Source organism: Simochromis diagramma, unplaced genomic scaffold (assembly GCF_900408965.1).
Source record: "Simochromis diagramma unplaced genomic scaffold, fSimDia1.1 OVJJ01000371.1, whole genome shotgun sequence".
Classification (NCBI taxonomy): domain Eukaryota; kingdom Metazoa; phylum Chordata; class Actinopteri; order Cichliformes; family Cichlidae; genus Simochromis; species Simochromis diagramma.
The window spans coordinates 3,284,095-3,299,247 of NW_024386920.1; the positions used below are offsets into that span (position 1 = coordinate 3,284,095).

A 15,153-nucleotide genomic window follows, 5' to 3' on the forward strand; every position below is an offset into this window, starting at 1 on the left:
GGGAATTATAGGGAGTAAGCAAAACCACTATGTAGCTTATGAGAGTCCATGTTTCAAAACTTAAAAGTATCTTGTTTTGAATTGATAATTTGCACAAGATGTGGAGGTGCCACCCTGCACTCCCCTGTTACACCCTTTTTGTACAGCTATACTTGCATATAGAGGCCCCAATCTCCGTAATTAAGTCCTTTAATCAGTTATCAGGTATATATAATTAACTTGTATTTCTAAAGGGCCATCTTTCCAAAATAGCATTTTGATCCATACAGTTAGTTTTCTTTTAGTTGTCAAAATCTGGAGAATCTGCAAAAACATACCAAAAATTAAACTATCTTTAGATCAGCTATGTGAATGAAGCAGTCAAACCCACAGACCTCAGTGTCCTGAGGAGTTGTCTGTAATGTCATCCCGTCCATAGTGGATGGGATGAGGGATTGAGAGATTCTAAAATGAATTAACAGCGTATCAGAGAGCAATAAAAGGTTGGCAAACTTTGTGTTTGTGTTGTTTATATCACTTTCTGATGTGATCCAAGGTGCTGCAGATCTAATATTTTTCAGAGTCTAGAGACTCAACAGCTGCTGAAGTGCAGGTCTGACCTCCCGGGGGGTTTTGCCAGTAAAGGAACACCATACATGGGCTGATCTCTGCCTCCATCACCGCTCTGGATGGGAGAAACAGAATCTCATCTGGGAAGTAGAACACCCTCGTCGAAGCCCACCAAGGCCTTTTCCTAGTAACCCAGAGATGCCGGCTGGCACGGCATGAAACACATAACTCTTGTATGGGAGTGGATCTGAGGTTTACGGCCTGGGATCCTTACCCAATTAGGCTGGACCATGGAGGCAAAACAAAATAGGGTGAAGTTTTTACAATGCCACATGGGTGTTTGGAATGGATGGGTTCTGTTTGGAGGTTTGCAGGGATGGGGAGGGGGGCAGGGTGGACTGTGGATATGCTATTCCCAAGTCTCTTTTATCACAACCTGTCAGCGGAGCTACACAGGTACAGTACACAGAGAAGCTGCTGTCTGTCATCACAACAGGTACAAAGGCACCAAAACTGAGCTGAAAAGCTAATCTGGTTCCGCACTCCTGTTAGCCTTAAAAAGTAAGATCGCTATGACTGCGCCCTATAATCCCTCATAATATGGTGTTACAAGACAAGAAATGAGGAGGAAAGAGAAGATCCCAAGTGTTTATTTTCTTTATACATTACACAAAATACAAAAGTCCACTTGATTTCAGAGAGGATGTGAGGTACAAAATCAAAGACAAGCTTCCATGGTAATAAATACCCAAGAAATAAGAGAAGGACGATATAAAATGAGCAGCTGCTTTGGAGAAAATGTGGTAAATAGAATATTTTACAACTCATTCTTTTGGATGAAATCTATGCAGTCATACTGCATATGCAGTATGGCACATGTCCTGGTGTGCCAAACCGAGTAAATGTTAGGATGTTAAAAGTTCCTGGTCACATAACAAGTATTTAAAATGGAGAGTTCAAATTGTTTCATGCTTTGATGCCAAACGTCTACAAGCTATATTTCTGCATAGGTCAGCGAGGATATGAGGGAGGGCAGAGTAAGGTAACTCTCCTGTGTTCACTTACATGGCATTTGGGTTAATAACTCCAATGGCTGGACAAAGAAATGCTTCCCTGCAAACTGACAACACAAAACATAAACAACATCATAGTGAAACATTAAGAACTCCAAATGTAGCTAGAATGCTCAAAAGATCTCGACAGTACTGTGGGCAATGTTCAGAATATAACAGCTTAACATTATGTACAGATATTAGCCCTATTGAGGGCTGTTGGTGATCGCTTTGAGAATGTCACATGTGCTCTTAGAGATGACTTCTTTCAGTTTCCGTACCCGACGAGGGCTAGATGCTCCCACGTAACTCTCAGGCTGAAGGATGGCCATGCCATCGCTGACATTGCCCATGATGATGACCTGGCCCTCTGCAGCAGCAGCTGTGATGTTGGGGCATGGGCAGTTCCAGTCCATGTTGATAAAAGTGACCTCAAGGGGCTCCTTGCCAAAGAAGCGGAGACCCATCTTCTCATCTTTGAAGATCTCCTCCACAGTCACGAGGGCGTGGCCTGAGTCTTTCTCCTCTGTCAGCTCAGACATGCGACCCAGGATGACGAAGTCGCTGCGGCAGAAGCTCGTCACCATCTTGCCTCTCGGCTTGCAGGCCTTGCAGTTTTGGTTTTTGGGGAAGGGGCACATCTCCTCGCAGCCTTCTTTAGATTCAAAGTTGTTGTCATTTCCTTCACAACCTCCGTAAATGAAGGACTGACACTGCTGTAGGGTGGTGCTGTACGCCCACCGCGGCTCGTATGCCTTGCAGGGGCCTTGCAGGGTGGGGAGCCCACAGGGGCCTGACAGTTCTGGACCACAGCACTGCATGCACTCCTCGTATGTCTGGAACACCTTCCTGGGCTGCTGGCTGCTGTTGTGGCAGTGTGTAAAGGAGAAGCAGTTGTTGGATTTGGACTCGTAGTACCAGCTGACTTTCTGCAGCTCACTCCCACAATCCTCTGCGCTGTCAAGGGGTTTCAGACATTCGTCAGGCAGGCAGCGGGTCTGGTTCTTGGGTTCAGGAGTTCTGTGTAACTCTGTGGGCAGCACAGTGAATGGGTGTTTGGCTTGCACTAAACCGGATGGGTTCTGAGCCGTGCAGGTGTAGACCCCTGAATCGCGCAGCTGGGCGTTATAGATGACAAGCTGACCGATGTTTGTGACCACCATGTTACCCCTAACATGATTGGGCCTCATGAGAACCCTCTCTACCCCATCAGGCATCTGCTTCTCCCATGTGATCTCAGGCCGGGGGCGACCGATGATGTCACACAGGAAGCTTGCCGTTTCCCCGACATTCACAGTCTGTGGAGTGGGGCTGCTGATCAGTACAGGTGGCTGAGGCTCGGTGGTGGGTGGGATAGTCGCATGAAGGGTCGCAGTGGTTGGCCGGAGAGTGGTCACCTGGGGGAGAGAAGGGCTTGTGTTGGGCCACATCAGATGGAAGCGGCACGTGACAACAGTCAGGGTGATGCCCTTGGAGCACGCCTCTGCATCCATGTAGCACTTGTTGTAGTAGGTCATGCTGTCAGAGGCGCAGGTAAAATGTGGCTCCTTCTCACAGCGGTCCCGGCATTTGCACACCGGCTGACCGTCCCAGATGTCACACTCAGAGCCCTGCTGAGTGCACATGAAACCGGCGCAGGTTGCTTCCTTTGGCATTCCCACGGGGCCCTTCTTTCCATCCACATAACGGGCTGCCACACAGCTTCGATTCCCACACACATTTTGACAACACTTCTCATAGGACTCGCACTCCTGCAAGAGGAGAAGGGGGGGGGGAAAGTGCTTTGAATCCAAGATGGGACAAAACTAAACTTTCCATGTGAGATATAAACAGTTAAAAAAGTCAAAAGCAACTTACATACCTAAAACAGAAGCAGCTGAAAAATAACTACAACTAGAAAGAGTCATGCATGATATGATATTTACAAATTAAATAGAAATAAAACAGAAATATTGCACCAGTAAGGCACATATTCTAATAAAGTAAATAAATGTGTAATTGTTCTTTTTCTACAGTCATAATTACAGAGTCTGTCATCATTTTCGTGCACTTGTATTTTGAGTTTAGTCAATTTGATAAAAAACAAAACCAAGGACATCAAACAATGTGGCACACTACCATCACAATAATATAGATATCCTGACTTTTCTTTCTTTCTTTTTTGTTCACTCTATTTGAAAATCCCACATGCACTATTAACAAAAAATAAAACAAACCACGATAAGCTTTCATTCCAAGTTACTGCCATGACATTACCTGGTCAGATTCACACTCTCGTGTGCAGGTGCTCATGGCGTCTACCCACAGGTTGGGGTTCATATCATTGGGGCAGATCCCCCCGTGCGTATAGTCAATGTGGGTCAAAACTCCGACCTGGAGCTCCATCCACACTGACACACACGTCAGGAACCAGATCCAGCGCGGAAACAGCATCCACCACATCTTCAGAGCGGCGCGCAATTCAACAAGTGCTGAAAGTTAAAACAACCAAACGAACAAAGTAATGTGTGTTTCTGTGATCCGGCTGTAAATCAGTTGTTCTCGAAATAAAGGCAGGTGTGCAAACGAGTCAAAGCGCATCAGTCTCCAGAGTCCGTGCGATGTGTGTCAGTTGATAAATTCACTTCTCTATTTATACCACCAACCCTCCGCCATCGCTGCTAACAAGACGCGCCAAGTAACTCGCAAAATGACAGTTATGAGTTTCTCCTTAGATGTTGAAAGAAGCTTAAAAAAAAGCGAAAAGCTGGCGGGGCACCTGCCTGTGAAAAGGATTGCTGGTAACCCCGTTTAACCCTTTGCGGTCCCCGCCGGCGCCAGGGCGCACCGTGCGCTATGACGCACGGAATAAAAAAGTCTCAAAGGCATTTTTCAGCTTACAAAAAATGTAGTTCTTATTATTTAACGACTGCAAAACAACAAAAAACACATGTTAACACACATTCAGACTGTTTGAATTAAAGCTGCGTGTTCGGTTTTTACAGGTAACAAGAAGTGATGTACTTTGCCTTTACATACTAGAATATTACTTATATCACACACACACACACACACACACACATATATATATACATATATAAGAAAAATGAGTCACTTTTGCACAAAATAAAACGACAACAGCTGAAATTATGAAAATTTAAACGATTCATATTTTAACTGTTCATCATTTAAGCATATTTGCAACAGCTAAATTTATCTGGGTGAAATCATTTAGAGGATTTTTCTTTTTTTTTACAGATGTTGAAACACATATTTTAACAAACACAATATGCTCTTGGAAAATACTGCATTTTTAAAGAAAACAAAACCATGTCATAGTTATAATTTTATTCTAATATGCTTAATTTTTTCATTACTTAATATTAAAGACAACTGTTTGTAAAAATCTATAATGGGCCAAATAAAGGGAAATTGTGACCTGCAGTACTTTGTGATCAGCACTAATAAATGCAGTACATTTCCTTCAGGTTAGACATAATGATAATGTCGATAACAGCAATTATAAACAGAATCCATTTCAATGTGATTGCATTCATTGGGATTCCATGAAACACACTGACGTAGCTGATTATATACTGTTCCTCACTTTAATAGACTTTCTGCACTGTGTAAAACATGATAACTTGCAGCCTGAGCTCAATAAAGCCATTTTAGCCATGTACAAGTTCATGCTTCTACCTGCTTGATACATTGCACACTCTGTGGACTTTTTCTTGTCTCTGTAAATGCATGCAATCTGTGATACGTGACTGGTGTTGCACAACAATCTCTATTTTCCACGTAGCACAGTTTTCCATTTATACAGTCCACATTCTTCAGCCGTCTGCATACATCCTACAAAGCATGTCTTTGTACACAGGATTACTTTGAATTTATGCAAATGTACAGACTTGTTCTTAAATTCCAGAAAAGAAAAAAAAACGGTCTCTGACTCTTGGCTTGAGGACATTATTTGACAAGAACAAAGCTTAATTGGAGCATTGAAACAGGTTATCACCCAAAACGTAAGTACTCATTTGGGTTTGGGTTCATATCCAAGACTTAAAATAGAAAACATGAGTCCAGCTTTTCGTTCCTTAACAAGTCCGACTGGCAAACCAGCAGAGGTGAGATGAGGACAGTGCAACTCAAAAACGGGGAAAAAAAATACTTTGAAGGTGTGCTCTGCAGTGGGCGTGAGAGTTGGCACCATGTTTAATGAATGAAGTTGTTATTATCATTTCTTCAGTCCTTTCCTGTGTAAACCGTTTCCTCCACAGTTCAGCTGAGGACAGGGTAGCTATTAGACTGCCTTCCAGTGCAATAACGGTGGACTCATGCTGAGTTTAAGTATGTGTGCAGGAGATTGTTTGTTCTTCATGCAGACGTGGTGATTTTTGTGTAAACCTGTGTGCGTGTGTGTATGACAAGCTAATAAATAAAGCCTTGTTTATCTGGATCTTGCCATGCTCCGGATCCTGTAGAAGGATTATTTTAGGTCCATTTCAGTGCTAATCATAAAAAACATATTCCCATATTCTCCATGATTCACTATGTCACCTTATATTAGTGTTTACTGGATATGTGTTTGTGGTTGGGGCAGCTTACTGTACTTATTGTTATAGGATATTCACTAGGAGCAAAATGTGTGCGTGTACACAGGTGAAAATACCTGTCGCTCTCCCCAGGACAGAAAGAGTTACAAATGAGAGGTTTCATAATGAGGGAGGACTGTAAACTGTTAACTGTTGTCAAACTCAGTAAGGCCAGACACATCTTGGGGCTACAAATAATAAGCTTATTTTGTAGAATCACAAAAATTCCCCAGGTGTCAGGAAAATTACAAAATCATGAAATGGCACGCCCTCGGGTGAGAGGTTATGTGAGGATTACAAGCTTTGATATCAGTTTTTTTATTTAGACTATTAAAGTCAACACCTGTCAAAGTTGAAGAGACAAAACATCATCATAGTTTTTGAGATTACCCCAGTAATGAAGCTCAGCTGGCTGACATTAGACCTTTGGGTTGTACAAAAATTTTAAAAAGTATTTTGAAGAATTTAGCAACAGGTTGGTGAAGTAAAACAAAATCCAAAGAAACAACTTTGACTTCAGCATCTTTAGCAAACATCTGCATGTTTGGTTAAAGAGATATCAGCAGAAGTAGGGCATCTGGCATTAAAAAAAAGTATATATATATACTTCTTTTTTTTAAGAAATCTGTGCCAAATCAAACACTACACATTATCTCATATCATCATCCATCTGCTGTGGCGACCTTTAATGTTGTGGCCCCTCATTTACAAATGGTAAATGGACTGATTCTTATATATGCAGCCACCCCCACCTACACATCTACAGTGTATATGCCAAAAGAAGCTACCAGGAAAATGACTCTAGCTTTATATTACAGTAAAATCTGACTAATGTCAGCCTATTCATTTTTCAATTTAAAACCAGTTATGCATTTCTCAAAAATCTAGGCCTCTTCTATGAATTTCCTGACATCTGTGGGTGGCTTAGACATATCAAAAGAACATCTTGCTCTGTCTGGTACTCCGATATTGAGCAATACTGAGCAACATTCTGACAAGGCATCAAAAAATAACACTCAAACCTTCTTGCTGTATCACTGTTGTGCTAAAGTTGTTTTTAATCTTCCTCTCACCTCTGGGTCCGATTCTGTACATCTGTGCCAATAGGCAGGGACCTTATCAAGGAAGCTGGCAGCACAGCTTTCATTCATGCCGCCCTATCAACATTTATCAGTTTTAGCATGTTGGAGACAAAGAAAGGTGTGTGCCAGGGAAAAATACTGAGAAATGTTAACTGCAGTGTTTCTGTGTGTGGGGCAAGAGACATCTTGCTGTAAGGAATCTAAGGTGAACTTCTCTTCTTTGCCTCGTCATGGTCTCTCTTCCTACTTTCTCTTAATCCCCAATCAGTTCTGAGAACAGACAACCCAATTTCCAATAACATATCCACAGAATCAATGTATAAAACAATAGAAAAGCAACAAATCCCTCTCGATCCACACTTAGGAAAGCTCTTACATTAACTCTCTTGTCTTATTAGATTTTAATTTATTGTATTTTTGTACTAGTTTCTACCAGCACTGTAGTAAAATTACCATATTTTTGTCTGTTAGGATACATTAAGGAAAAAACACAAGTTCCTTCAGTTTTAAGTGAAGAAGTTGGGGCAACAGTCACTTTCCTGGCTTGCTGACTGAGTGTGAGCACACTCTAGTGGATGGTTGGAATAATTACATAATGACTGGCACTGACGTTAGGTAGATTACCCCCCAAAAACTGGTGATTTGCAACACTGTCTCTTCTTAATTGTAAAAAAAAAAAAAACTTTGCTGCATCACTGTATAAATGACACTCACACAAAGCACAACTGAAACAGTCTTGTTTTGTTTTACCTGAAAAAAAAATTCCAAATATGTAAAAGATCTAATTTAAGAAATCTGTACTGACTACAAGGCTACATGGGAATGATTCATTAGCCACAATTTGAATGGAACAACCCTCTGGACATCATCAGCATACATTTTTTAAACTAAGGCTCCTCCAGAGTCACATAACCAATTATAGAACTGATTTGCCTTCCAAAGCAGTAATCCCCGTGACCACTGAGACCCCATTTGGATTTTTAGGCCGCTGTGTAAGATATTCTGAAAGTCCTGTCTGCATCCCCTTTTATCAGGTCAATGCAACCTTTGCTTAAAGGTTAACTCTAACAAGTTTCACTTCATATAATTCATTCTACCACACCTGTATTCCCGAGTTTCAAACGGATTGACCCTGGTGCTGGTAACTTTAAAAGGACTTTCTGGGTGTCTTTTATTATCTTTGCCAATAAATATCCCCACAAAAATGTGGAAGAAAAAATAGTTGCACACTTCAACCCATGTGAGTAGTATATAACTGGTACATTTGCATGTATGTGCACACAAAAAGTTCCCACTTACATACTACTCCTAAATTCTACAAATAAGGTCCTCGAAGAACTCTCATCTGGTAGAAAAACCCAAGAATTAAACCATCCTTTTTTTAAACCTATTAATATTTTGTTTGTTTTTAAAGGCTTTTCTGTTTGGTTGTTTAAAGGGGTGGGCTTTAACCCAACCCCTAACCCTAGACCAGGGGTGGGCAATTCTAGGCCTCAAGGTTTTAAATGTGTCCTTGATCCAACACAGCTCATTTAAACGGCTAAATTACCTCCTCAACATGTCTTGAAGTTCTCCAGAGGCCTGGTAATGAACTAATCATTTCATTCAGGTGGACACCGGCCCTCGACAGTCACCCTGAATCTGGTGGATGCTTTGAGATTAACTAGAATCAGACACTAAACAAAGACTCCTGCAGAAGCTGATATGATACATTTTCTTGCAATGGTGTTATCATTACTGATGATTTATTAAATCTTTATCACAAATGTCCCAAAAGATGATGGTAACCTTTCAGATACGCATTATGTTTTATTTTCTTCAGGTTTTTCTGTTGTTGTGGCGTTTCTGTTATGAAATCTTCTTCAGTGTTGTGAGTATGTGACGAGTTGCAACCAACAACAAGAACACTTGATATGAATGTGTGACATTTTAGACTTGGTAAGCAGGATTGGCTGGACTTAAAATATGAGTAATTCTAAATACATTTTTCAGATAAACAAAAAACAAGTCAATCTTCCAACAAGCCGTTCAGTTTCACTATTGGGTTAGTGGAGGGATGTCAAACTCATCTCAGCCACATGCAGCCCACTTTGACCTTAAGTGGGTTGGACCAATTCATTCATTTCCATAGTGCCAGACGACAACTGCCGCCGCAACCAGTGAAGCTTCCCTTCACAGTTAGTGTAAAGAACTTTAGCTGCACAAATTAAGGGCCTCTATAATTCAGGTTTTTCTGCATCACAGAGAAGTTGCTGTAGAAAATGAAAGAAGTTCAGAAAGGCTCTTTGGACTTGTAAGAAATATATGGGTAAAACTGCAGATAGGGTTGTGGTGGCTCTTAAGAAAATATAGTTAATATAGTCCTCTGGGTCTTATGTTTGACACACCTGGGCTAGAATAACCAGTTTACAACAAACCTGTTATGTGCCCAAACTAACAACAGAGCACATTAATCTCTTAGCATCCACGAGGTCACAGCAACCCATCTAGGATAAAGGTTCCACACCCAAGTGGAAAAACGTAAAGGTTTTCATTTGAAAGGCAGCATTTTTTTAAAAAAAAAAAATCAGACATATGGCTAAAACAAAATAAACCCCAAGCAGCCTCTTTAACATAAAAAGCAAATATCTTGATTGTAAAATGTTAAAGTCATATCATATTTGACCCTTTGGCATGCAAATGACAATCCCATCTGGAACCATGACAACCATGAAAATCAGAAGGTTTTATACCCCAGCACCATTTAAAAACAGCACAACAATTTCGTTCTTCCTTTTTTATATATAAAGGCATTTTCATATTACATATTTTGGTGGTACATAATTCAAGTTTTTATAGATTTGGTTCACAGAAGAATCACATAAGTAACTGAGCACACGTCCCTAGATAAGACAATTCTTTAAAAGTAGCTTAAATAATAGTGCAGTACAAAAATAAGTGGGTTCATCACAAAAATGTAGGGTTTTTCTCATGTGAAAGGTACAGTGGCACATTATTCTTCTTTGTAGAAAATATGACATTAAAAAGGTCCTCCTTTTTTGTTGTCGTGTTGTTTGTTTTGCAGCAGAGAGCCGATTAGAAAACGATACATTCACTGGCTTTCTTTATCCCACTGGCAGAAGGCACTAGAGAGCAGACTTGGCTCAAATGACATTTGCACTTATGGCTTTTTTTACTTGCAGGACAATCAGAGCCAGAAACTTCCTACTGAAACATTTGTTTATGTCCTGATGTGTTTTTGACAGACGCTGCAACTACTTGACCCAACTACTAAATGACCCAAGTCTGCAGAGGAGCTCAGGCTTCATTCAAAGAGAGCAATAAGGTTCCTGAAAATGATAACAAGTGCACACAGAAAGTATTCTTCAGTTCCACTGCCAGGTTTCAAACAGACTCAGACTGAAGTGAACTGAGCTGAATTCCAGACTCTGGTTTACAACATCGGGACAAAAAGGCAGTTCTACTGTGCCAGTCCTGCATCTTTAGCCATGCCGTAGAAGATTCCTCTCTTAGATATAAGGTTTGTAGGAGTATCAAACTCAGCTATCCGTCCCTTGTCCAACACCAGCACTCTGTAAGAAGAGAGGAAGAGGAAGCATCAGTATTGTGTGTTACGGTTCTAAAAATCTCACTTACTTCAAAATAATGAGCAGCTATTTCTAAAATAGTTTTAAAGTGGCCCATTTCTGCCCCTGGGACCTGACTGGAGTAGCTTTGCATGATTCAAAATAATGAATAATAGATGTTTTAGCCACATTCTCTTTGAGGGCATCCTCCCTTTAAGCCAAGGATGATAAGAATGGCTCTCCCTTGCAAAAAAGAAGAGTTGAACAGCAGGTCGGCTACAACCACAGTTTTGTTCCTGAGATGACCATACTAAGGATATCCATCGTCTATGAGCGTTCACCATTCTAACAGTACATATAAATATATGACAGAAAAAAGGAAAAGCAGGTGGTGCATTTTCCCTGCAAAGTAATCGGTAAGGTACTAACCTTGTGTAATCCATTATTGTGTTGAGTCTGTGTGCAATGGTGAAGACGGTGCAGTCTTCAAACTGAGTCCTGATGGTGGATTGGATGAGGTCATCTGTCTCCAGGTCGATAGCAGCAGTAGCTTCATCCAGGATGAGGATCCTGGTCTTCCTCAAGAGGGCTCGAGCTAAACACACTAGCTGCCTCTGGCCCACACTGGAGACACCAAAATCCAGTAAGTGAAACAGCATTTACAGACAAGCCTTGCTCACCGTGCTTCTTTGTCTCTGAACGTACCTGAGGTTCTCTCCTCCCTCTGAACATTCGAGGTCCAGTTTTGCTGCCTGGTTACTGACAAACTTGTGGAGGTGAGAATGTTCCAGGGCTTTCCACAACTCTTCATCGCTGTACTTCTCAAAAGGGTCCAGGTTCATCCTCAGTGTCCCAGAGAACAGCACAGGCTCCTGAGGCAAACACAGAAACACAGGTGAGCAGGAATAAGCTACCACAACCCTGGCTGGAAAGGAAAACCGACAGATGGACATTCAGCTGGGCTCTCACTCTGATATTATTCGATGCTACAGAGTGGCAGGGTGAACTTGGGTGGGTGCAGGGTGGTGGTGGGTATCACTGGTAAGGTGCAAAGCACTAGCTTTAGTTTACAGCACACAGACAGATCAGCAACTAAACTAAGAATTAGCAGTCTCCAGAGCCTCAGTCAACATAACAACAATCTAAATAACCCCGTTTATGTGACTCAAGCTGTTTTCACATAATCTTTGAACATTTTTACAATAACAGGCAGATGGCTGCCCCTCCCTGAGCCTGGTTCTTCCTGTTAAAAGGGAGCTTTTCCTTCCCACTGTTGCCAAGTGGTTGCTCACAGGGGGTTGTTTGACTGGTGATTTCAGATGTTTCCCGACTAGAGATAGTGGAATATAGAGCTTGAGACAGCAGTAGCAGATATCACAGTTAATAATATTAACTGCGCTATGTCCGCATTGGCTTAAAAGATTTGGTCCTTGAGTTATACCAGACCCTAATAAGTGTTAGAAGTAAATAGATGCTTTTTATACTGTAATTACTACTCTGAATCATTTAGTTTAGTTTTTTTCCTGTTGATGTATGAGATCTAAACTGTACATATTTCATTGAAAAATTAAGATTATTAGCACAAATACTGACATATAATCCTTTTCAAACATACAGGTGCTTCATTCAGGCAGAATTTGACAGTCGTACCTGTGGAATGATGGTGAGTTTAGACCGCAGGTCGTGCAGGCCTATCTCTGATATCTTCACGTTGTCGATGGTGATCTCGCCTCCCGCAGCTTCCAGCAATCTGAAGAGGCAGAGCGTCATCGAAGACTTGCCGGCCCCCGTACGACCTACGATACCGATCTGCGCAGAAACACACGTTTGTGTTGAACACCCCACTGAGCCATTATTCTGCACTGATAAATAAATCATCTCGGCATATCCTCCCCACACCTTCTCTCCTCCCTTGACTCTTAGCGTGATGTCCTTCAGAACGAGGTCCAGTCCCTCTCGGTACCGAACGCTGTAGTCGTTGAACTCCACATTCCCCTGCATGGGCCATTCAGGTGGGGGCTTCTTGTCCTCCACCTCCCAGGGGGCCTGTAAACACAAACACAGCTCTTCATGGTAGGAAAACTTTCTGAGCAACTCATTAGCCTATTTGGCTTGGACCAGAACGGATTTGTTTATCAGGCTAAGAAGTCAGAGAGCTGTACTTCTTTGCACAGCCACTCGGAGCTGCCAAATATTTATTTCACCTCTGGGATGCACCGGATGCTTCAAACAGAGGCTTTCAATAACAGCTACACCAACTAATGCACAGAAGGGGCACTTTCTGTGATGGCTACTGAAAAAGTACACTCTGTACAGTATAAGTGCCCTGTTTCTCTGCAACAGAGGGGCCCTTGTTGGCAGCAGGTAAGCTAACATTTCTGGAACTAGTTACAGTTTATAGGTCTTGTGTTGCAAAGTTGAGCAACAAGGCAGGTTTTTTTTTTTAACGTGGCTAAATTCCTACATTTTAACCGTAGCACAAAGCCAACACCACTTTAAAAGCAAACACATGAACAGTCCCATCTTCACAGAGTATTAGAAAGGTGCTTAAAGGGATTCATGACATACCTCTGTCTTGGTCTCAGAGTACTCCTTCACTCTCTCCACTGCTACTATGTTGTTCTCCAGTTCTGAAGTCATCCGCACCATCCAGTTCAAAGACATGGTCACCTATTGAAACAATGCCTTATGAAACACTCCAGAAATTTACAATAAGGGATACTGTGTGTCCACTACAGCAAAGTAAGGCAAAGCAAAACAACTTCCAGAGCCTTGTAAATAAAAAATGACTTACATAAAAGACATTAAGACAAAATGAAAAGGAAAAAGTTTTAAATTGAGCAGAAAACAAGTAGGCCCTTCACATGAATGTGAAGCAGCTCAACTAGATACTAACGAGCTGAACTTACAATATGAAGACTTATTCACATATAACTTCATTCAATTAAAGCTGTATAATATTTGGTGAAGTTCAAGGGAAGCGTTAGCATGCAAGTAAAGTAAGGTTTATTAGCTAAAACTGAGCAAAAGGATAAATGATGTTACTTAACAACCCCATCCAATAAAATTGTGATACAGAGTAAAATATAGATACATTCAGGAAGCAATGATCTGCTTTAAGTGAGAAAATGAAGCTCATTCTTAATTTAATGACAGCAACATATCTCAAAAATACAGAGACAGATCCATGTTTACCACTGTGCAACACCCCCTCTTCTTTAAGCAACAGTCTGTAAACACTGAAATTTCTCAAGCACATTATAGATCAGAAGAGTAGTAACTGTGAGGCACAGATGATAAAATATTTAAAAGGATAAATGCAGAAACTAATTATGAAGTAATAGGGGTTGAAATGAATTAAGATGCTTTGCTAAACAACAAACATGAGTTTTCATAAAGTTAAAAGTAACTGATAAAGTGATAAGAGGCAATACTGAGAACACTTATAGCGCTCTGTATTTCAAGCAAACAATAGGCTAAGAGGATAAAACACCGATTTGATCCATGGTAAAAATACCAGTGACTGCAGCTTTACTGAGAAAGCATTATAAATATAAAAAATGCTATAAAGTGACATTATTACTGGTTAAATGAGATATCTAGATCATATTCTTGTAATAGCTGTAGTAGTACCTGTAGAGCATAGGACACCGACAGACCCACGAGGCCGGGACTAAGACTGTCCTTTCCTGTCACCGCAAACAGGCCAGCAAACAACACAATGCAGTTTCCAATGAACTCAATTCGCACTCCGAGCCACCTGTAAAACAGCGGATGCAGTTGACCTTAAGAACACCTGAGAAACTAAAACACGGGATAATTCAGCACCTCGTGTTACGACAATAATGACTTATGCTCATTACTGGGATACAAGGGGCAGTGCCATTGATAGAGCCACAAGCTTTAGAAATATTATTTATTGTGGAGCAACACTGTAGTAAGTACAGTATATTTTCTTATGTGTGTATAGACAGTGTGTGAATTCCTTTTGTGCTTTTCACTCTTTGCACTCAGACAGTGTTTCACATTAACGCCATCTTTCCAATAAGATGGACAGATGTTAGAAAATCTGCTTTTTTCTTAAAAAAGGATCAGGTGAGAACTTTGATATTGACCTTGACCTTTCTCACTATGTGTTAATAGACCTTTCTGCATTGAACAATACTTGTTATTAATCTCTGTCTCTCTTCCACAGCATGTATTTTATCCCGTCTTCCTTCTCTCACCCCAACAGATGGCCCCGCCCCTCCCTGAGCCTGGTTCTGCCGGAGGTTTCTTCCTGTTAAAAGGGAGTTTTTCCTTCCCACTGTCGCCTTGCTCAAGTGCTTGC

At 41.2% G+C, this 15,153-nt stretch overlaps 2 protein-coding genes and 1 long non-coding RNA gene across 4 annotated transcripts in view; 1 reads left to right on the forward strand and 2 right to left on the reverse strand.

The window, feature by feature from the left end:
* Positions 1-1,183: 1,183 nt before the first annotated feature.
* Positions 1,184-4,424, reverse strand: wfikkn2b (WAP, follistatin/kazal, immunoglobulin, kunitz and netrin domain containing 2b). Its single transcript, XM_040036542.1, has 2 exons — positions 3,858-4,424; positions 1,184-3,352 (listed from the first exon to the last, which is right to left on the reverse strand). Exons 1-2 carry the CDS (start codon positions 4,041-4,043, stop codon positions 1,808-1,810), a joined length of 1,731 nt encoding a protein of 576 aa, XP_039892476.1. The 5' UTR covers positions 4,044-4,424; the 3' UTR covers positions 1,184-1,807.
* A 5,594-nt stretch (positions 4,425-10,018) lies between these two features.
* The window catches only part of abcc3 (ATP-binding cassette, sub-family C (CFTR/MRP), member 3), a 58,507-nt gene continuing 53,372 nt past the window's right edge, over positions 10,019-15,153 (reverse strand). For both annotated transcript variants that reach the window (XM_040036536.1, XM_040036537.1), the window contains exons 25-31: positions 14,457-14,583; positions 13,392-13,493; positions 12,723-12,869; positions 12,474-12,632; positions 11,529-11,695; positions 11,253-11,447; positions 10,019-10,829 (exon numbers count right to left, since the gene is read on the reverse strand). In XM_040036536.1, the coding sequence (XP_039892470.1) occupies positions 10,718-10,829; positions 11,253-11,447; positions 11,529-11,695; positions 12,474-12,632; positions 12,723-12,869; positions 13,392-13,493; positions 14,457-14,583 (1,009 nt within the window). In that variant the 3' untranslated portion in view covers positions 10,019-10,717. The remainder of the gene's footprint in view (positions 10,830-11,252; positions 11,448-11,528; positions 11,696-12,473; positions 12,633-12,722; positions 12,870-13,391; positions 13,494-14,456; positions 14,584-15,153) is intronic.
* On the forward strand, positions 11,607-14,902 carry LOC120736454. Its single transcript, XR_005696509.1, has 2 exons — positions 11,607-11,718; positions 12,441-14,902. It is a non-coding gene; the product is annotated as an uncharacterized LOC120736454 (long non-coding RNA).